At 49.9% G+C, this 21,531-nt stretch overlaps 11 protein-coding genes across 11 annotated transcripts; 6 read left to right on the top strand and 5 right to left on the bottom strand.

Annotated features, from left to right (window-relative positions):
* Window positions 1–228: 228 nt before the first annotated feature.
* Window positions 229–2,220, top strand: N7520_007022 (uncharacterized protein; the record flags this gene model as incomplete). The annotated part of the gene is made up of 3 exons (XM_057140956.1): window positions 229–426; window positions 483–760; window positions 813–2,220. The coding sequence occupies 3 exons, from the start codon at window positions 229–231 to the stop codon at window positions 2,218–2,220; spliced, it is 1,884 nt and encodes a 627-aa protein (XP_056994962.1).
* A 383-nt stretch (window positions 2,221–2,603) lies between these two features.
* Window positions 2,604–3,338, top strand: N7520_007021 (uncharacterized protein; the record flags this gene model as incomplete). Its single annotated transcript, XM_057140955.1, has 3 exons — window positions 2,604–3,125; window positions 3,168–3,236; window positions 3,258–3,338. 3 exons carry the CDS (start codon window positions 2,604–2,606, stop codon window positions 3,336–3,338), a joined length of 672 nt encoding a protein of 223 aa, XP_056994961.1.
* Window positions 3,339–3,941: 603 nt separating this feature from the next.
* N7520_007020 (uncharacterized protein) lies at window positions 3,942–4,769 on the bottom strand (the record flags this gene model as incomplete). The annotated part of the gene is made up of 1 exon (XM_057140954.1): window positions 3,942–4,769. One exon carries the CDS (start codon window positions 4,767–4,769, stop codon window positions 3,942–3,944), a length of 828 nt encoding a protein of 275 aa, XP_056994960.1.
* Window positions 4,770–5,174: 405 nt separating this feature from the next.
* On the bottom strand, window positions 5,175–7,691 carry N7520_007019 (putative spindle pole body associated protein SnaD; the record flags this gene model as incomplete). Its single annotated transcript, XM_057140953.1, has 1 exon — window positions 5,175–7,691. The coding sequence occupies one exon, from the start codon at window positions 7,689–7,691 to the stop codon at window positions 5,175–5,177; it is 2,517 nt and encodes an 838-aa protein (XP_056994959.1).
* A 1,087-nt stretch (window positions 7,692–8,778) lies between these two features.
* N7520_007018 (putative class III chitinase) lies at window positions 8,779–9,750 on the top strand (the record flags this gene model as incomplete). Its single annotated transcript, XM_057140952.1, has 1 exon — window positions 8,779–9,750. One exon carries the CDS (start codon window positions 8,779–8,781, stop codon window positions 9,748–9,750), a length of 972 nt encoding a protein of 323 aa, XP_056994958.1.
* Window positions 9,751–10,108: 358 nt separating this feature from the next.
* On the top strand, window positions 10,109–12,157 carry N7520_007017 (alkaline phosphatase family protein; the record flags this gene model as incomplete). The annotated part of the gene is made up of 3 exons (XM_057140951.1): window positions 10,109–10,186; window positions 10,239–10,365; window positions 10,425–12,157. 3 exons carry the CDS (start codon window positions 10,109–10,111, stop codon window positions 12,155–12,157), a joined length of 1,938 nt encoding a protein of 645 aa, XP_056994957.1.
* Window positions 12,158–12,345: 188 nt separating this feature from the next.
* Window positions 12,346–14,024, bottom strand: N7520_007016 (RNA-binding signal recognition particle subunit SRP54; the record flags this gene model as incomplete). The annotated part of the gene is made up of 2 exons (XM_057140950.1): window positions 12,346–13,893; window positions 13,947–14,024. The coding sequence occupies 2 exons, from the start codon at window positions 14,022–14,024 to the stop codon at window positions 12,346–12,348; spliced, it is 1,626 nt and encodes a 541-aa protein (XP_056994956.1).
* A 224-nt stretch (window positions 14,025–14,248) lies between these two features.
* On the top strand, window positions 14,249–15,115 carry N7520_007015 (rRNA-processing protein RRP15; the record flags this gene model as incomplete). The annotated part of the gene is made up of 1 exon (XM_057140949.1): window positions 14,249–15,115. The coding sequence occupies one exon, from the start codon at window positions 14,249–14,251 to the stop codon at window positions 15,113–15,115; it is 867 nt and encodes a 288-aa protein (XP_056994955.1).
* A 268-nt stretch (window positions 15,116–15,383) lies between these two features.
* Window positions 15,384–16,119, bottom strand: N7520_007014 (ferredoxin family 2Fe-2S iron-sulfur cluster binding protein; the record flags this gene model as incomplete). The annotated part of the gene is made up of 3 exons (XM_057140948.1): window positions 15,384–15,625; window positions 15,689–15,795; window positions 15,854–16,119. 3 exons carry the CDS (start codon window positions 16,117–16,119, stop codon window positions 15,384–15,386), a joined length of 615 nt encoding a protein of 204 aa, XP_056994954.1.
* A 214-nt stretch (window positions 16,120–16,333) lies between these two features.
* On the top strand, window positions 16,334–17,901 carry N7520_007013 (mitofusin complex protein UGO1; the record flags this gene model as incomplete). The annotated part of the gene is made up of 2 exons (XM_057140947.1): window positions 16,334–16,690; window positions 16,750–17,901. 2 exons carry the CDS (start codon window positions 16,334–16,336, stop codon window positions 17,899–17,901), a joined length of 1,509 nt encoding a protein of 502 aa, XP_056994953.1.
* Window positions 17,902–18,866: 965 nt separating this feature from the next.
* On the bottom strand, window positions 18,867–20,414 carry hapX (bZIP transcription factor HapX; the record flags this gene model as incomplete). Its single annotated transcript, XM_057140946.1, has 1 exon — window positions 18,867–20,414. One exon carries the CDS (start codon window positions 20,412–20,414, stop codon window positions 18,867–18,869), a length of 1,548 nt encoding a protein of 515 aa, XP_056994952.1.
* Between the last annotated feature and the right edge of the window lie 1,117 nt (window positions 20,415–21,531).

Genomic DNA, 21,531 nt, shown 5'->3' with positions numbered 1-21,531 from the left:
TCCACCCCTCCACACTCTTTACGCGTCGACGCGCCATTGGGCTAATGTCGCTCCATTTGATTCCCTTTTTAGTCTAATGCTGCTGCTCATCCTCTTGTCACTCACTTGATGAAATAGTCTGGTCGCGCCTGGATTGCACGACTGTTTGACGTGTTTCTACCGCGCATCTTCTCGACACGACTTATTTAATCCAGTAGACCTGGTATACTGATAAGGCTGTTGAGCAGCTTGGGAGACTTCATTATGGCTTCTGGATTTTCGCCAACACCGCGCAAGGAGGGAACGTGGACGAAATTGGTCATATTCGCCGCTATATATTGTTTGATTCTTGAGTCGGTTCTTCAAATGGTCTTGGTGCTATTTCTCTACGGCAATGCAACAGTTGACTCAAAGATGACTACAAGCCTGATCCTGGCTCTGGTGTCGGTATGTTCAACAGATATTTGTCCATACGTCAGTCATTGATACTGATTCAACTGCAGTCTATCCTTTCGATCCCTTTGATTTCGCTCCAAAGCCTGGTCGCCTGGCAATACAACAATATTGGAGGGTTTGGAGAGCAAAAAACGGTTTTGCATAATATCTGCACCTATGTGTTGAGATTGGATCTTATGATGTGGCTGGCTACCAGTGTCTCTGGACTGGTAGTCGCTGCTCAACAAGTGTACTGCCTACCCGAAGGAACACATGCGACGTTCTGGCGCGTAGGTGCCAGCTGTGCATTTCACCGGGCTACTGTTATCGTGTCGGTCATATCACTGTAAGTGAAACAGATTTCCCTCCAGGGCCTCGAATTAATATGAAAATTGCAGAGCCACCGTGTGCACCATGTATTGCGCGAGGGAACTATGTGATCGGCCATACGACGTTTCTATCGTTGGCATCTACCGACGCCAGCTGACAGTGAAAGACGGCAGCGTTTTTTCGGGTAACAGCTGGGATAGCGACGAAACCCTCAGAAATGAGATCCTCAATCTCTGTCGCCAGCATGATGGCAAAGCTGGCGAAGATTGGTTCGTGGATCCGCTAGCCAACAAAGTCCGATGTCATCCAAGTATCCGACACCCAGCCCCTGTTCGCCTGCGGCCACAACTCCGAGTCAACACTGACCCGGGCTCAGAATATGGTGAAATCACTTCAGGTACAACTATATCACCAGACGACAGTCTACCTCGTACCTCCCCTGGGGCACAAACGTTGTCCAGCGACTTCTTTCCTATCTCACGAACATCGACTGTCATGACGTCCCAGACAATCAGCGAATCTGGAAATCTCCTCTCAGGATTTTCTGTTCCTGAAGTGCCAGCAATTCCTAAGCAATACGCAGCTCATAAACGGGGGAAGTCATCTCTATCCTCCTTGAAACGGTTCTTCCCGAAGACATTTGGGCTTTCGCTTCCTCTGTCATCGGACCCCCAGATTCGTGCACTAGCAGACCCAAACGCTGCATCAGATGTGGAGAAACAAGTCGTGACAGCATTCCCCAGAAGCAAGCCAGAGCAACCCATAACGGCATCCAGCGAAGCCACCCAGACAAACAACACACCCACCGAAAGGACACCCAAAAGACCAGAACACTCTCGAACAATGACAATGAACTCTGCCGACGCTCCAGAAGTAGTAGTTCAAATGCCCGAGCCAGTCAAAGTCCGCCGTTCTCAAACAGCAACAGCCAGTTTCGCTCCAACCCACATCTCCATCCACCATCCCCACCACCCAAACTATATGCCCGGCCCAATGCCATCCCAACCCAACAACCGAAGATACTCCCTCTCCTGCAGACCAAACTCCTCCCTCCACCCCCTCCACGTCGATCCCACCAGACGCCCAAACTCCCGTCAGACATCCGGCATGCCCCCGGTCCGCAGCACAACATATCAATTCGACCACCCTCCCCGCCACACACAAAGCCAGTACCAACAGTACAACGCCCCAGCCCGCTGGGGTAGTCTCCAAACTTTTGACCCCAACCAGGTCATGGCTGCCCCGCGCAGAAATGATGTTGAAGTCATCTACCCCAGTACCCGCCGGCCGCGCAGTAACACGCATGGAGGCCCGAGTGGGCCGTTGAGCTGCATCCTTGAGTCAAGTGCTACATCCCGTGCTTCGGTTGATGATAGGCGGATGGTTGCTGGTGCTGGGACGCCTGAGTCGACGCGTAACGTTATTGACGGGATGACTTATCGGGGAGCTAATCGGACTAGTTTGAGCTTTTACTAGTTGAACTTGACATGTCTGCTGGTCAGATTTTGGATTTTGGGGAAACTTGGTCATTGATTTATTGGGATTTTATTTGATTCCTAGGAATGGTCTTTTGGTTAATAGCGTGCGACTTTTGTCATTGTTAGATATCCTTGATAGTTGCAATATAATTCATACAATATTACCTTACATGTGATGATCGCCCCACTTTGGAAATGGGTGTGTAAATAAGATTCACTATTTCGCACCAAAAGATGGTCGGAGGGTATGTGTAGAAGTGAAAGTGATTCATAGGGCGAAATAACCAATTTCCCCCCTCGCAGTATGCGTTGTCTTTCTATTCCATTCCAACGCGATTTGAGATTCTATCTTCAATTCTTCAACCACTCTCATTTGCAGCCATGGCTGAAACCAACCCTACCAAGCGCGCACGCGCGAATAGCGCTGATGACTCCAACGTTACGAAGGCACTCGACCTGAAGCAAGTCCAACTGATGGTGGAAAGTGACCTGGATCAGAAAGCGATCATCAAAATTTTGACCAAAGCAATGCACGCCCACCCTGACATCGCCAAAATGGTGGTTGATGAGGTGTGCGCAATCAATGAAGCAGCACGCAATCGTGTTCTCTCTTTCGACCATTACTCCACAATAGTATGGCACCTGATCAACAATACTCGCGGAATTAGTGGATCCAAACAATACGATATGTCATTCGAGGTCGTTACCCGCATTACATCAATAATCGAGAGCATCGCAGCTCAGTGTGGTCCAGTCACCAATCCCAAGACACGCTACAATGGCCTTTCTGTACTGCGAAAGATCGGGAAATCAATTTGTCTTTCAACAAATAGTGAATTGGCCCGCCAGGTGAGAATGAACTTTCAATGGGACACCAGCTTCAAGAATGCAATGTGGCAAATCGTGTGTGCTATGACACAGGATGAACGACAGGCGATCAGATAGGATGTGGGTAATTCTGAAGCACTCTGGCCAAAGCTGAAAGAGCTGCTAGACATCTCGCAGGATGAAATGGTTTTCGACTAACTTCACAAGGTACTTGATCTTATCGAGGGAAAGCATCCTAGTGATTACGACGACGACGAGAGTAAGAGCGAAGACGAGGAGAGTGAATAATATGACGACTGGAGTTGAGGACGAGACTGACGACGAGGCGGACGAGGCTTATGATCAACAGGCATAGGAAGATCAAGAGAAATTCGGTGACGAAGAATTGGAGAACGGAGAAGACCAACGCGGACTCTTTATGCGTTACTTCTGTCTAGTCCCTGCCTCATTCGACTTCAAGCCTTGCAAAGGCCCTGGGTAGGGATACAAAGGGCGTTCGCTGCATTTAATACGATTTCCTAGCCTCAATAACGTTCTTCCCTGATATTTCCGATGGGAACTTTTGTATTATAAGACCTACTTTTCTTTCTTTGTCTGCACTTGAAAGCTGAATGTTTTTGTACCATATCGTCGAGTCTAAATTCATTGTTATCCCAATTTTACGAAAATTTCTACCTAAACAAGTTTTTAGCTTACTGCATTTGGAGCTTGGAGATACTTAGACTCTAAAGTCACCCGAATCCTAGTGAATGAGCCTACATTTTAGACTCAAGAACCACCAAAGAATAATGCAGCTGTAGAGTGAAACCTCTATTTTTGATGGCTGATAATATGCCACGTAAAGCATCAAAATACACATAATGTGCCAAGACCCAGGCTCAGAACTTAAAACTATGTGTGAGAGACTAACGGCCCCACCTGGCCTCCAGACAAAGGCTGCTGCGGCGGAACCTGCGGCGACAGAGCCTGTTGGAATGGGACCGACTCTAGCAGAGCATGCTGGGACGGGACTTCCTGTGGCAGAACCTGCTGCGGTGTATCATTTTGTTGTGTAGAAAGCGCCTCCTGTGCATCCTTCTCACGTTTCTTCCACCTAGAAACTTCATTGTAGATATCCCTCGGTATCAGCAGCGCATGTGGACTCTCCAACTTCAAGAAAGTCAAAATATCTTTCGGCTTAACCCCAATCATATCCAAATGCTTAATGTGCCTCCGCTGCTCCGGAGTAAGCCGACGAGCAGAAGGATGTACCGTCATATCCTCCTCAGCAGGATGATTGTGAACAGGATTTCTGATCGTCAAATCCCAAGTAGTCTGTTTGTAGTTCTTTTTGCAATACACCTGAAATGGACAGCCACATTTTCTGGACTGTTTATGTCGACGTTTCACGCCGGGTGATGCCGAAGATTTAACACTCAGCCTCTGGTGGCCTCCTCTATCACAGCCAATGTAGAGACTTATGTTTGGTTTGGATCTTTGGATAGTTATGGTGTAGCCTTTGGAAACCGCGTGTTTTCGGACAGATGCAAGTAGTATCTCTTGACTTTCATAGGTGCCCTCCGGCGGAGGCTCGAGGAAGTACTCCCTAGACTCGACTTCTGGCTGGGATGGGCCCTCAGGTTGTGATTCCTCGCCGTCCTCGGCATCTGAACCTTGTTCAGCCGGAGGTTGAACAATGAACATTGAGGTGTGGAATGGGGGCTCTGCGGGGGTTTCCATTCTGCTATTTGATTCCCACGAGCTCAGTGGGATTAGAGCCCAACAGAGTGCGGAAGTAGAGTACAGCAGGAGAATATGGGGGAAGAAAAGTGATGTTGTTGCCATGCGATTCCCCTTAGGTCACGTGAACGCGAGAAACATGGCGATGGGGTGAACAAATCACATGACATGTGATAGAATGTTCATGGCGTCAGAACCAATGGGTCAAAGTATACGATAGATGTTCCAAATTTGATATCCAAATTAGAGTTTGATATAAATAAATGAGAAAGAGACGGCTGTAGAGATTCCTTGTACATTCAAACCAATACGCCAACCCAAGAATTAGAACCTCAGAATGCAATAGCTAATACACAAGCAGGACAAATCAAATGACCGATCTGTCCTTGGAAAAAAAAATTCAACTTAGACCTTGCTTTCTCCACTCTTAGACCGGCTCTTCGTATACTTGTACCGATATGCCTGGCCTTGCTTCGTCTCCTTGTCTCCATCACGGCGACGGTGGCTCTTCCCTTCCGCCAGAACACCTGGCCCAGGACCCATCTCCTTCTCTCCCCAGTACATCATCAATGCTTTGGCCATGCGATCACGCTCCTTGAGAAGGAGGTCCACGCGACGCTCCCACTCCCGTTCTCGCTTATCAACCGATAAGGCTATACGCTGGTCAATAGCAGCTGCAGTTTCATCCTTGGCGGCGATAACCGCTTCCAGATGTCTGATTTCTGCTTTGAAGGATTTGCGGATTTGGGATTCTTGGCTGGATACGGAGGTGCGCAAGGCAGTAAGATCGACACGAAGATTAGCTTCGCGTTCTTCAGCAGCCGTAAGAAGATTACGGATCTTGCGCATGGACTCAGCGTGTGAGGAGCGGAGGGTTGAAATAGCCGTAGAGTGAGCTGTCTGGAGGCTTTTGATCTGCGCTTGGTGGGATTCTTCCAAGGCAGCCACATCGGAAGTGTTTGGTTGCTCGCTGCTGGCGCCATGAGATTTTGGTGGAGATGGAGGTGGGCTGGGAGGCTGGCCAATTGCATCCTCTTGCAGGCGAGCGATGGTTTCAAGAGATTCAGCATGCTCTTCTCGTGTCCGAGTTAGGTCATGTTGTGTCTTGTTGAGCGTCGTAGTCAGCTCTTCAACTCTGGTGGCAAGACGGAGGTTCTCGGATTCAATGGTTTTAATGAGGTTCTGCGTTTCAATTGATTGTTCTCGGAGGCGGTTAGCTTCAACCTCTGCGGCTTTCTGGGCCGCTGTGGCGTCCTGGAGCTCTTGCTGGATTCTAGAAATTTCGTCTCCCAGATTGGGAACATCTGTATTCACTGGGAATTTAGCCTGCATGGGAGATCCAGGATCCAGTTCAGATTCAGGAGGACCCAGATCCTTGATCAGGTCCAAGATTTCACTGTAAGTACTGCGACTGCTCATAGGCAGGTCCGCAGCAACAGCTTTTAGGGCAGTCTCTTGAGCTTCCACCTGAGACTGGGCACGAGAAAGATCGGCCTCCAGGGATTGATTCCTCTCCTCCAGAGGCAGGTTCTTGGTTTCAAGGCTGGTGAGTCGATTCTCGAGAGCTTGGTAATCAGCATTCACACGATCTAGTTCGGTATCCAGTCTCTCATTCTCCAGAGCCTGGTTGTCAAGCTCTGACTTGATGCGGTCGATCTCCGCATTCTTTTCTCGAAGTTGTACTTCCTTGGCATGGGTGACCTCTCTCAACCGTGCAAGTGTCTCATCCAAGGTGGCGTCACGTTTCTTCACTTGCTCCTGGGCAAGATTGAGTTGTTGCCGTAGGTGGGAGATTGTCTCTAGTCGCTCCGTATCCAAGGAGCTCTGCGAGTCCTGATTCTGAAGTTTTTGCTGCATGGCACGAATCTGCTGTTCAATCGGACCAAAGTCCGGAACTTTCGGAATAGACTGCTGAAAGACGTGATGCTCCTCAGCCTGATTTTGCATTGACTGAATCTGCTCGCGCAGCTTTGTCATATCGCTTTCTTTGGACCCCATCTCTTCGATCTGATCGTTCTTGCGCTGGAGCTCTAGCTGAAGATGCCGAATTTGTTCACCGGCCGAGGCTGCCTCCAATAAACGATTGCGATTTTTGAGAAGCTGGTCATCTCGATCTTGAGCCTCCTCTTCTAATTGCGCGATACGTTCTTGTAAACGCTCTTCTCGATCTAGCACATCATCTCTCGATGCAATTGACATCTTACGAGATGACGGGGATCCCGGACTTGGTAGTCCGTCGTTGGAATCCTCCTCATCGATATCATCAAGGTGAGTCGAGTCTCTGGCGAGGGCACTGGTCCTGTGCAACATATGTGACGGAGTAGACATATCCACTGGTGGCCCAAACTCGCTGTATTCCCCCAAGTCTTGCTCCTCTTCGACAGCTGGCTGTCTTGATCGTAAAGAAGATCGCAACACGGATCCGGCCTCCACGCCTGTCTCATTAATACGAACTTTGCGCGTACTCGACATGCCTTCGCCCATCAAATATTTCTCCATATTTGCCGTGAAGTCCTCCGGACCACCCACGTCAGAAAGTCTATCCTCCTCCTCGTACTTCAGATCCGGAAGCGGCATCTCTTCCCCATCTGCAAAGTGACCGCTGGGAAATTGGCCAAAGTCCAGAGTGTATTCAGCGAGGCGCGCATCTAAATCCGATCTACTCAGACTTCCTGGCGTTGAAGGGCGCGAGACGTTCTGTAATTCATCCTCGTTTTCTGTGTCGTGCTTGTGCTCGTGGTCATCATTGTGGTCATCATATTCATGTTCGGGCTCGAAACGCTCGGAGATGGGACTTGGGGGTGTTGGACTAGACTGGTGCCGAGGTGGTGAGGAAGGCATGAACAGAGGTGTCGCCAGTGTCGACTGTCCGATGGTATCGTGGGACGTGGGGAACGGCGACGTGTAGCCAGCGTTGGCCATGGCGGACGCGTTTCGGAGCTTTGCGGCGATCGATGCGGCCACAATCAGCGGAAACAAGACCTTAAATCTCAATACAGGCAGGGAATTTGGAATCGCATCCCTCAGCAACGAAGGTGAGAAATAAAAGTATATAACAATAAACAAAATGCGGGGGAAGTGAAAGATGAGATTAAAACAACACAAATGCGGGTCGCGACAAAATGATGTTTGTCGCCTCAGGCATTCTATTTACCTCCTGCCGTTTTAGGTTTAAAGATTACTTTACTTTACTCTACTCTACTCTACTCTACTCTACTCTACTCTACTCTACTCTACTCTATACTCTATACTCTGTCTTCTGTACTACTTCTACACTTGTAATTACTACAGCTATTACTTGCAAGAAACAAAACGTATCATAATCTATCTCAATTCTAGGTTTTTTATTCTCCGTCTCCTGCATTGTGGATGTTTCATGCGATTCCTATGTATGACATGCATGTGCGGAATCATCTCGCCTGAACTCGTAAAACATCGTGAGCTATATAAAAGTAAAGGTCATTTATATTTCGGAATTTCAACTTCATATCAGATTTCATGGTAGGTAATAGGTAGATACACTATAACGTGAGAGGCCAATCCAGAGAGAACAAAGATGACCATTACGCTAACAAGCAACATTACAAGTTCCAGGACATGCAAGTATTCTCGGTACATCATCAATGTACTCTATGCATCTGATCTTGATCCATAAATTGATCCATAAATTGGTACCATATCCAATTTCTTTGTCAAATATATCTTAGTTTACCTACCGGGATCCTCGCTTAGTCAGGGTGAAGCCTGCCCGCGACTGGAGATGTGATGCTGCGGCCATCATTCACCACGCCTTGACTTATATCGTATGGTGCTTGATTTCTCTTATTACTAAATCTTCGCGCTTTTATTCCCAAATCTTCTCGAAAATCAACCAGCACATCAAGCTTCTTGGATCTTGCAGCAAAGCTCTCTGATAACATCTCACCTCTTATCGAACATCGCCCAACCGTGGAAGTATTTACCCCGCCTATATAAGGGTGAATCAACATTCAACCCAATTTGCATAAACATGCCACCTCTCCCAGGCGGCTCGCCAGAGCGCCGCCGAGTAGTTTTATACCACCAGACCTTGATCCCAGGCGCGGGCCCATATGTCCCCATGATGCCACTCGTGGAATATAGCACTGGCATCACACATATTGTTCTGGCCGCTATTCATATCAATGATACTCCGGGTCACATCACGCTCAATGACGACCCACCTGACCACCCCAAGTTCGATCCTTTGTGGGCCGAAGTGCCCCTGGTCCAGGAGGCCGGTGTGAAGGTCATGGGTATGTTGGGCGGTGCGGCACCAGGCTCGTTCACCCGACTAGATGGCGACCAAGAACAATTCGAACGGTTCTACGGGCCTCTTTACCAAATTCTGCTTCGATACAATCTCGATGGACTTGATCTTGACGTTGAAGAAAGCATGTCTCTTCAAGGCGTGATTCGCCTGATCGATCGACTCAAGGGCGATATGGGCGACGACTTTATTATCACGCTCGCTCCAGTTGCTGCTGCGCTGCTTGGTGCTGGTAATCTCTCTGGCTTTGACTACCGAGAGCTTGAGCGGGCTCGGGCTTCTAAAATTGATTGGTACAATGCTCAGTTCTACAATGGCTGGGGTCCTGCTGAGGATCCTCGGATGTACGCTGCTATTGTTGCGCAGGGCTGGTCTCCGCGTCGAGTTGTGTATGGTATTTTGACGAATCCGGGTAATGGGTCTCAGGGCTATGTGTCGCGCGAGAAGATGGGTCCTATTCTTGCGGTCCTGGTCGAGCAATTTCCCAATTTCGGTGGTGTGATGGGTTGGGAGTATTTCAATGCCCTGCCTGGTGGGGAGGCTCAACCATGGCAGTGGGCGGCTGAGATGTCCGTTAGTATGGGTATGAAGGACGTGGTGGTTGCTGCTAAACAGCTTTTGGCGCCTGGAGCCATGGCGCGCAGCTTGAATAACTTGCTGCAGGATATGATGAATCAGGGACGGAGCTTATGATCTGAATATTATCGATTGAGCGATGGATCGAACATCCGGCTTTGTGCAGACTAAAGAAGATTACTGTACTTATAATCTGAAGACTTAGGTTTCTGCTGCCTTTTCTCGTTAATATATGGCATATATACTAAAGTTGCCCACATCTGGTTCGTCTCTAGCATAAAAATTGGTGATAGTTATGCTAAGCTATCGGTGGGCCCGTGGCTGGTTATAACGTCATCCCTAACATAAACACCAATCAACGTGCATAAAAACAACATCACCCCCTGTAGCGCCCTCAAGCTCTCCCTTTGAACATCTTGAACTCCGACGTGCTATGATTAAACATTTTGCTTCTGTCATCGGTTGAATCGCGACAATGGTTTCCCTGCGGCGAGTCGTCGCAGCCACCAGTTCGGCTACGATCCGGCTGTTCACCTTCATATTTCTGAGATGGGTATGAACAACGTCACTTGGTTCACATTCAAATTACTAAAACGTCTATTTAGATCCCTGGGTATCCGTTCGCACCTATTGTCTTCACATCCTTGGTGATTTATCTATCGTCGCTCTTTTCACTGGCTAAAGATCAGCCATCTGGTGATCGCCCCGAGAAGGGCGGGAAACGCTCCACCAGTGAGTCCACCCGGAACTTTGTTGTGTACCAAATGCTAGTGGACTAAATGCAATCATAGAAGAGCGTGCTAAAGATTTGAATTCATCTGATTCCGGCGATTCCGCGTTGAAGACCCTTCTGACAGGTCTCCCTTCCAAGCGGTCGCCAATCTGGACGTGGATTACAGCACTTATCAACGTCGGAGTGGCTTTACTGGCACTTGATTTCTTGGTTCGAGGCTTCCTAGTCTATCCTACCAATGATGTTACATTCTCACGCATCGGTTATGTATCGCCGACTACCGCTAAATTGGTCTTCCGAGAGCCCGACACGACTCAATTACCTATAGTGGTCTCTTACCAAGAAGCCACCCAGGACAATCGGAGATGGATCCCAGAAGGTACTGTCTACAAGCTAGACAACAGTACAGATTTCACAGCTGCAGTGACATTGAAGAATCTGAAGCCTGGGACCCACTATCGATACTCGTTGTCGAACAACAAGACAGGCAATTTTGTAACATCCCCACGTCCAGGATCCGCCGATGCAAACAAAATATCTTTCGTCACATCAAGCTGCCTGAAACCAAACTTCCCATACAGTATTTTGTCGCATCCACTGCGCGTTCCAGGAATTGAACAAATGACCGAAGCACTTGGAAAGCTACCATCACTCCTCAAACCATCTTTCATGCTCTTCCTCGGCGACTTCGTCTACATCGACGTACCCATCCGATTTGGCGCTTCAATGGATCACTACCGCAGCGAATACCGAAGAATCTACTCATCTCCCTCATGGTCCTTTAGCTCGGGAAACACACCGGCAATAGACCTCCCCTGGATCCACACTCTAGACGACCACGAAATCGAAAACGACTGGTCTAAGGGTAACAAAACCGCTCCCTACCCAGCAGCTGCCGACCCATACACCCACTACCATGTCAGCGCGAACCCGCCTGTGCCCGCGAAAGCCTTCGCACACCCAGACGACGTCACCTATTTCTCTTTCGTGAATGGGCCCGCTTCATTCTTCATGCTGGATACCCGCACATATCGTTCCGAGCCATCAAAGTCAAACTCAACTATCCTCGGAGTTTCACAGCTCCAATCACTTCTGTACTATATCTCCACCCCCGAACCAGCAGGCGTTCATTGGAAGATCATCTCTTCGAGCGTCCCATTCACTAAGAACTGGCATGTCGGCAACGCAGATACATGGGGTGGATATCTCAACGAACGACGCACAGTCTTTGAAGCGATTTGGCGTGCTGAACGTGCTCTAGGCATCAGATTTGTTCTTCTTAGTGGTGATCGTCACGAATTTGCTGCTACACGATTCCCTGATCCCGAGCTTGCGTTATCATCTGATGAGGTTCAGCCTGATACCGCCGGACTAGGTGTTCATGAGTTTAGCGTGGGTCCTCTTAGCATGTTCTATCTTCCTATTCGGACGTATCGTCAGACGGATTCGGAGGATGTGGCAGTGAAATATGCTCCGGATGGGAATAGCAAGTTTGGACTTGTTGATATTGCTGAAGAGGTGGACGAAAAGGACTCCTCGCGGAGCTCAGTTCTTACCTACTCGCTCTATGTGGATGGTGAAGTTGTGTGGAAGTATCAGCTTAGTGTTCCTGTAGGACGTGGTACTGGTGCTCGAACTCTTCCTCCGGGTCGCGTGCTCGTGGATATGCTGACTAGAGAGGGTTGGGATGTTGTTTTCAAAACGGCGATTGGAACAATTGAAGAGATTGGAAAATTGGCGCTGGAAAAGACCAGTGTGGCATATGAAGAGTTTTTGGGAAGGTTACAATAGTAGAACTAGGCTAGATACTTTAATTCGAGCCGTGTCAGTAGTTTCTGATCATGTCCATGACTTGTTGTATTGTGCAAGTGAGAGAGAATGTACTAGGAATATTCGAACGCCGAACACCAGCCCAGATGCTAAGATAGAAATACGGTAGGTAGAAAACATGCAAGAAAATAAGCCAAAAGTCTTGCCGACTACCGTCCTCCTCTTCCACGTCCTCCACCACCTCCACCACCCATTCCTCCCAATCCTCCCATGCCACCCATCAACCCACTCATCTGACTCATCATACTCTGCATATCCATGCCTCCCATGCCTCCGAGACCCGGCATACCACCGCCTCCTTGGCCACCACCCATCATCTGCATCATCTTGCTAATGTCTCCCATACCGGGCATTCCGCCCATACCACCAGCACCACCCATAGCCTGCATACGCTTCTGCATAGCAGCCATTTGCTGGTCCTTGTTTCCACCCTTGAGCATATTCTGTGCACGCTGCATCTGCTTCTTCTGTCCACCGACACGTTTGGCCATACCAGCCATCATGCGGTGCTGCGAGAGAAGATCTTCGACTTCACGAACGCTGGTACCACTGCCGTGGGCAATTCGGACCATACGGCTAGGCTTCTCAACAAAGACCTTGCCATCACTATCCATCTCAGCCGCGGTCATGCTGTCGAAAATGTAAACCATGCGGCGCAGCTTCAACGAGCCATCCTCGTCATCGAGACCCTGGGTCAAGTTGGACAGACCGGGAATCATGCCAGATAACTTGGACAAAGGTCCCATCTTCATGATAGATGTAATGTTCTCACGGAAGTCACGAATAGTGTAGATACCCTCGGCAATGTGCTTGTAGGTCTCCTTGGCAGCAGCGGAATCTCTGGTGACGGCTTGTACGTGGTCCATCAGCCCAGCCACATCACCCATACCCAACAACTTTTGGACAAATGCACGAGGCTCGAATCGCTCCAAGTCCATCAAGTGTTCACCGGTTCCCAGGAAGATAATAGGAGTGTTTGTAGCGGCAACGGCGGAGATAGCACCACCACCTGCTGCGTGGCCATCAGTCTTAGTAATAATGATGGCACCGAAGTTAGCAGAAGCCTTGAACGCCGATGATTGGGCCTCGGCAGCCTGACCAATGGTGCTGTCGAGAACCATGATAGTTTGGTCAGGAGTAACGGCCTCCTGAATTTGAATCATTTCGTTGAACAGTTCCTCCTCCTGTCGGTGACGACCACTGGTATCAACAATAATAATATCAAATCGCTCCTTCTTAAACTGGGCCACACCCTCTGCAGCCACAACAGCAGGGTCTGTCTGAGTTAGGCTACCATAGTAAGGAATCTTGGCCTTGGTTGCGTTCTGCTTCAACTGGTCGAAAGCACCAGCACGGAAGGTATCCGCGCAAACCAACGCCGTCTTGAATCCACGCATCTGGTAGTGACGGGCGAGTTTGGTACAAGTGGTTGTTTTACCCGCACCCTGTAGACCCACAAACATAATGACATTGGAGCGGCCCTTCTTGGGACGGAAGGACTCCGAGTGAGGATCAACCAATGCCACCAGCTCATCGAAAACGGTTTTCTGAATCAGGCGTTTCTTGTTGACGGTGGCGGGGAGAGAAGCGAAATCGACTGTTTTCTTGATCGACTTGCGAACAGTCTGGACGAGTTTCACGTTGACATCAGCGGACAAGAGGGCAGCGCAAATCTCCTTAAGCATGTCATCAAAGGCCTAGGTGAGTTAGCATCTAGGGTTGTCTGCGATGGGCTAAATGGAGAACAAACCTTCTCATCGAGATTGTTTGATCTAGCTAGGTCATTGACTGCGGCGTTGATGCGCCGTCCAAGATCCTGAAGGACCATGGTGGATGGATATATTCAAAATGAACTCGAAGAAGTATGCTACTCTGGACACAAGAGCAAGTTGTGGAGGGGCGAGAAGCGGAAAGGCCAAGGAGGCAATGCGGAGAGCCAATCGGGGCCCGGAAGGGTTTCACCGCCCAAAAAAAAGTTGCTCGGTAGAGAAACTGACTCTGCTCTCACGCTCTTCAACTTCACATTCAATTGTGATTTTTCTTTCATTCAAAATGGTCGGCTCCTACTCTAAGAAGCGCAAGGTTGCCGATGGCATGAAGGGCAAGACTGCTCGCCCGAAGAAGTTCCGCAAGCAAACCAACTACCACAGCTCGGACGACGAGGAAGAAGATACCAACTTCGCAGCTGTCAACCTTGCCGATTCAGACGAAGAAGATGGAGGTGTCCCTGTGACCAAAAAGAAGGCCGTTGAACGCCCAACAAAGAAGACCAAGACCGAAACCAAACCTGCATTGAAGCCCAAACCTGCCAAGGAAGATTCCAGTGACGACGAAGACAACGACGACGACGAAAATGATGCCTCTGGCTCTGATTTGGAAGACGATGAATACCTTTCGGACGCCTCTATGGGCAACGGTGGAAAGCGCCGAGCCGTTCCCAAGCGCAACGATCCTACTGCCTTCTCAACCTCCATCTCCAAAATTCTGGCTACCAAACTCAACTCCGCTGCCCGAGCCGACCCTGTACTGTCCCGAAGCAGGGCTGCCGCTGATAAATCCGGCGACATTGCCAACGAGAAACTCGACAATGCTGCGCGGGCTAAGATGCGCGCAGAGAAGAAGGAAGAACTGGACCGTGGCCGTGTCCGCGATGTGATGGGTATTGAAAGAGGTCTCGCCGGCCCTGTGGCGGAGGATGAGAAGAGACTGCGCAAGATGGCGCAACGTGGTGTTGTGAAACTGTTCAATGCTGTCCGAGCTGCACAAGTCCGGGGTGAGGACGCCGCTAAGGAGGAGCGCAAGAAGGGAACAGTCGGTATTGGAGAGCGTGAGAAGGCTACCAACGAGGTCAGCAAGCAAGGATTCCTTGAGCTCATCAATGGCAAGAAGGGAAAGCCTTTGAATATCGAGGAGGCTTAAATCGCTAAAAGTCCTATGATTCCCCATGGCATGTTTCTGGCGTTGGGCGATTTGTATTTTATATTATGCTTGACATTGTAAATCCATCTATGGTCTTGTTTTAGAAATAGTACAGGAGATTTTTCATTCAGTACCTTGTCCGGCTTGACGCAACATAAATGCAAATGATAAAATACAGGGTCCATTATATGAGTATGGACATGTCTGTTCGCCAAACCTTGGGAGTTCAACTCCAAAAATAAAGCCTTCCCAATTATTATTCGCGGGCTTATTTCGATTCGAAATCGCTGGCCTGTAGATTCCGTGTCATAGTCGGCAGCTGCACAACCATTCCCTCCATATCCTTGGTCACCAAGACCTGGCAACCTAACCGCGAGGTCTCGGTCAAGCCGAATGCCAGGTCCAGCATGTCGTTCTCGTCGTCTGAGGGCTCCTCCATCTTGTCGAACATGTCCGGGTCCTCTACAATCACATGGCAGGTAGAGCAAGCACATGAGCCACCACAGGCACCTATTGCACAATGAGAATTAGTTAAATTGAAGTGCTATGAGGGTTTCAAGAGGTTCGGCATACCCTCCATCTCAAGGTCATTCGCCTGTGCAATGTCCAGCAAGTTATCCCCCTCAGCGACTTGCAAATCGACACGGGTACCGTCCTTTTCAACGAAAGTGATGTTGATCCTATATCCATTGTTAATACTGCCGATATATGGTCATGCGCAACCAGCGGGCGACTTACTCCTCGCCGGGCTTCGGAGTATGGACGTGACCGTGGGCAGCTTGCGCCGAGGCAGAGAATGAGCGCTGAACCGTCTTCCACCCGTGCGATGGCAACCGCAGGCTCTTCTTTGTACTCAAGCCCCACTGGTTCACATTCGCGGCTCCTCCGATTCTCCGCGGGATTGTTGAGCTGACGTATCTCCGTGACTGAGTCAAGCACGCCTCTCCAGTAGCCTTTGGCACTACTCGGCGCAATTGTTGGTTGAATCCTTGCCAGAGAGCCATTGTGATATAAGAAAGGTTAAGACAGAATCGAAATAAAGGGAAGAAGTGGAAATTCAGAATCGCGAGGGAAAATCGAACTGAGGCGGAGACGGTCGTCCAATGGCCGCTGCGGGAAAAAAAGACTGACAAAGCCTAAAGGCGGCGTCTCGGACATCTCTAGCTGCTACTTTCTCCGACCCTTTATCCCCGATCACCCCTCCAAGTCCATCCAACCATGGCCTCACGCGAAGGGATCAATCCCTTGCGGCCTTACTATATCCCCCAGACAGGGCTATCGCCCACAAATGCGACTCAAGACGCGTCAGCCCCGCCCTCGTCCGCTCAGGTGTTTGGGAGCTCCGCGCGCGACCTCATCCCAGATATCGACTACTCAGATTATCTTGACTCCTCACCGTCGGTATCGGATTGGTGTCGAGATGCCATAAACAGCTCTCTTGTTCGCTATGCCCAGGTCTTGGTTGCACAGCCCTTCGATGTCGCCAAAACAATCCTGCAGGTGTACGTCGTATCCGACAACATAGAGGAAGACCGGGGGTCAACTCCGGGACCTGGGAGCACTAAAGACGACTCTGTAAGGAGAATATACCTATCAAGAAAACCAGAATTTACAGCTGACAAGACTATCAACAGGAGTCAGAGGATTCTGACGATGAGAGTACCTACTTCACTTCCGCCGCCCCTGCTACACCGAGTCCGAGCACACCGCGATCCCGAAAGACCCGGCACCGCATTACAGACCGCAGTGGATATATTCGTTCAGACTCAGCATCAGCACCATCCAAGCATGCCTTGACTATCAAAAACCCGACGTCCTTAATGGATGTGCTTTCCCAACTCTGGACTACGAACGGACCGAGCTCTCCCTGGAAGTCGTCCAACGCCACATTCATCTATTCATTGCTTCTCCCCACTCTGAATACCTTCATTCGCAGCCTTCTTTCGGCCATAATTGGTCTACCGGAGGAGGACTTTGCCTCGTCCATGACTACCGAGATATTGACGGCACCCTCGCCTCTTGTGACACTGGTCCTTTCATTCGTCTCCTCATCGCTCTCCGCACTCATCCTTTCTCCCATTGATACCGCTCGCACCCTTCTGATGCTTACTCCTGCAACACACGGTCCACGCTCCCTTATCCGGGCCATCCGTCAGCTTCCTACTCCCAACTCCACGATCCCACCTCACCTCGTCCCGATCACCATTCTCCATTCAAGTCTTCCCAGCTTCATAACCACCTCGACTCCTCTCATCCTCAAATCATACCTGTCCATTGATCCTCTGCTCAACCCATCCATGTGGAGCCTTTTCACTTTCCTAGGCTCCGGTCTCGAGCTTGCGGTGAAGTTCCCCCTCGAGACCGTTCTCCGTCGCGCTCAGATCGCCACATACACCTCTCTTAGTCTGCGCCAGAAGGCCTCCGGTGGTAGCATCAATGCGGCATCCATCGACGCTGCTGATGTCGAGACTATTGTTCCTACGCCCCGTACTTATCGCGGTATTATCGGTACGATGTGGCACATCGTACACGAAGAGGGTCTGAGCTCCTCTCCTTCCGAGGCCGAGCGTGCTCGTACTCTTCTCAGCAAACCTGTATCACAGGCAGAGTACCAGAAGCGAAAGCAAGGCCAAGGTATCGAGGGCCTCTACCGTGGCTGGCGGATGGGCATGTGGGGTATCGCTGGTATGTGGGGCGCCAATATGCTCGGTGGGTTCGCTGGTGGTTACGAGGACGAAGTCACCATGCGAGGCGGTCATGGACGCTCCAGCGGTGGTCGATTCTAGTTGAACGCGGATTCCACAAGGGACAATCTTCACTCATAGTCGGATATCCGGTTCCTGCAAGGACCATCTGCTCAGGCCTTATCTAAGAAACCTTGACAATGTTTGTCTCGAGAAACGATGACACTTGGCCTGGGCTAGCCAGAGATATAAATCTCGATTCCCCATTCACGCTTTAACTCTCTCCTCCTCCCTCTGTTCACATCTTATACCCCAGGGAATGGATCCAGGGGCAGGTGAACGACACTTTGATTCTATTCTATGCCTTGTATAAAATTCTACACTACATAACAATCCCAATTAATATTTGCTCTTTGAATAGCCATAATGCCGGTGATTTTGCCTAATCTATCTTGATCTCTACTTAATCTGTTGGTCTCAAAAATTGAGATAACATAGCCTTGCAATTTCCCAATGTCACTAAATATGTATTTATTGTGAGCTAGAAATCTCAGAACGTACGTGAGAATATTCGACTCTATAGCCCAAATTTCGAGTACAGAAGGTTTGTCCGACAGAACATTGAAGCTAGAATTTTAAGATATTTCGATCATTCCATTCATAAGAAACAGGTTTACACATGACGCAAATCGCAAAAGAAAAGAAAAAACGCCTCAAACGTCCAACCCGTCTAGATCAGATTGACAGTAACAATAAATCCAACACAACCAACCACAGACCATGTTCATGTCGGTCAAATTCTCCGTCTAAGGACCTAGGTAGTCTACTTATGCAGAGCCTAGTCATGTTGAGAAGAAAGAAATATAAGTATTGCTTTTGGAGAGGATGGCGTGCGGGTTCTTCCGCATGTTGAAGAAAGACAAAAGAAGATGTAGACCGTATGGTGGTACATGGAGCAATCGGGGTGTGGGTATCAAATTGCCTCAGTGAGGCGAAATAAAAAAAAAGCCCGATGCAGAATCGAAGAGGGAAGAGGGTAGGTAGATATGGTCTTCGTTTGGTTTATCTTATTTCGAGGCAAAGCGCCTGTCGAAGTAACGGAGCACACCCATGACACTTGCGGCTTCGACTTCCAAGGCGCCGCGGTCACCGTTCAGTTGTGCGGCTGCGGCAGCAGCCTGATCGCGAGGGTTCGGAAGGGTATGGAGCTTAGGCATCCAGGTGGAGATCTCATCGCTGGCTCGAGAGAAATTGGGGTGGCGGGAAAGTGTGGTGAAGGCGTCGGCGCAGCTCAAGGTGAGCGCATTGGGCGTAGAGGGCTTGGGTGCGGCAGGTTGCGAAGGCATGGAGGGGTTGTTACGCGTGGTCGGGGTGGCGGGGGCATTTCTTGACATGCAACATCCGCCGTCGGTTCCCTTACCGCCGCAACAGCCTCCTCCCGCTGGAGTTCCGCTCGCTGACCGGGAGGCTGCCAGCGTCTTGCAAAAAAGGGTGCTTCGGGGATCGGCAAGACACTGGGCGCAAGTACCTGGCCCGTTCGCACAGGGATTCGTAGCTTGACTGATAGGGGGGAGAATCACGTCACCTTCAGAGGGTGGTGGAGTGAACTGTGAGATGGATTGGATGGGAGCGAGACGAGGGTTGTCAAAGGAGTTGCGGCGGCCGTTGTTGCGCTGCTGTTCCTGGGCAGCCATCTCGGCACAGATGCAGGGAGTGCCATCCTGGCAGAAGCCACAGGGATCGACTGGGGGCGAAGAAACATCATCATTGTGCTGGTGGTGGGAGTTTTGTTGGGCAGGGACACCGGAGAATCGAGCAGTGAAATCAATCTCCATCTCTTCCGGGTCGGGTTTGATCTCGGGCTCTGAGATTTCGCGCTCCGGGCTGCCGACACCGTGGGGAGGATGTCTGCCACGGGACTCGTGAGTGTCAATGGGTATACCGAAGGCATCCTCGATGCACTGGCAGTGCGCAGAAGAGCAGTCGGTACAACCCAAAGGCATATTCTCCGGTTCTGGCTCTCGGTTGCGCGCTGCACTAATAGGAATGACATCTTCCATCCGGGTGCTGCGGGTAGCAGGACGCTTACGAGGCGGTAGAGGAACTGAGTCCGGCATGGAAGACTTGGCGTTCGAGCTGGACATTGAAGCTCGGAATTCCTTGACAAGGGCTTCCTTTGCACTGCGTTCAACCGATACTTCCTTCTCCAGAGTGTGGCATCGGTCACGCCACCAGGCCATCTCCTCGCGGCACTGTTCGACCTCACGCGTAAGACTGTTAATTTGTTCAGTGAGCGTTGAAGCTTGACTGTCATGATTATCTTCCATGTCTTTCATCAGCTCCTCCAGCTCCTGAACTCGGGCGGCCCGCCGCTCGCGGAATGCTCGCTGGGCAGCTCGGTTCTGAGCCTTTCGTTTGGTGGGCGGCGTATCGGTCGCTGGCTTGCGACCAGGCTTCGGACGTGGAGGTATAACCCATTCTTTCGATGTGATAGAGCCGGGCGTGCCGGGACCAGGCGATGGGGCCACGGAAGGTCTAGCTGCCAAGGCAGGCGCCATAGCCAGTGAAGGGACCAAGGCCGGAGCAGGCGTGAGAGACACGCCTGTCGTGGCCATTATGGTGGCTGTAGTCAGTTCAAATGCTGGGTTGGGGTCAGCGGGAACATTGAGGGGATCGCGAGTCGGGTATGTTCGGGAATACGCACTAGCCGTCTCTCGGTCGGAATTGCGGATGTGCGCTCATACGACCCGATAAGCGAGTTGGGACCACCCTTGATCAACAATGACTTGAAAAGAAGAGAAAAGAAAAGAGTCAAAAGAAATCAAACATGTGAGTCCTGCAGGGAGGTGGGAGCAATTAAGAAGCTGAGCTTAAAGGAAGCTCGGGAAGAAAAAGTGGGAAAGGGAGGAAGAAAAGGGCGATGATCAGATTAGATTGTGCTCACATGATGCCGGTTTCGGATGGTACAAGTCGGCTACAGCGGGGGGGGGGGGATCCATTACAGAGTTTTTTTTGTTTTCTTTTGATTTTTTATCAGATCCAGGTGAAGGTAAGCTTGGCCGAGTGGGCTGACTGTAATGATGTAGATTTTCAAGCTTCATTGTTTTTCTCGTTGACCGAATTTGTTGACTATTCGTGACTCTTGAAAACATTGGTTATAGAGTACATGAGGATATTGATTACAACTCACAATTGCACACCAAATGGAATAATAGACACGAAATATGACAATAGGAAGATCAGATAAGAATCATCAAAGAGGCGAATATCAAATCCTTGGAACGTTAGGCAAGTCCACTACTTTCGGAGTAAATCCGGCCATTACATAGCAGAAACGGCGATTGAACCAATAACAAGAGACAAAGGTCAGTGGAATCTCATTTCCCGGAAGGATACTAGTCCCTATTAGTTCAATTCCAGCGGTGAGATGTACAGTAGATCGACAACTCCTGCAAGTATTTCTATGGTCGAGCCCTAACTCGCGCAACTCGGTGATCTTATCTGATGGCGCTAGTCACGCTCGCCTGCCCTCTTTGGCAATCCGAGCGCCTCTTGATCCATGTTTTTAGTTCGATAATGCTGCAACGCAGTTGCTTTTTTGAAAAATTTCCTTCGGTCAACACGGACCACCGAGCTTTGCCTGCTAAATTCTTTTATCTTATTGGTTGATCATCAACCCATGCCTTCGGGTGCTTCTTGGCGGTTCCTCCCCACAGCAAATTCTTATCAATC

Source organism: Penicillium odoratum (assembly GCF_028828045.1).
Source record: "Penicillium odoratum strain IBT 22623 chromosome Unknown utg000005l_segment0_segment0, whole genome shotgun sequence".
Classification (NCBI taxonomy): Eukaryota; Fungi; Ascomycota; class Eurotiomycetes; order Eurotiales; family Aspergillaceae; genus Penicillium; species Penicillium odoratum.
This window is presented reverse-complemented; position numbering and strand designations above follow the sequence as displayed.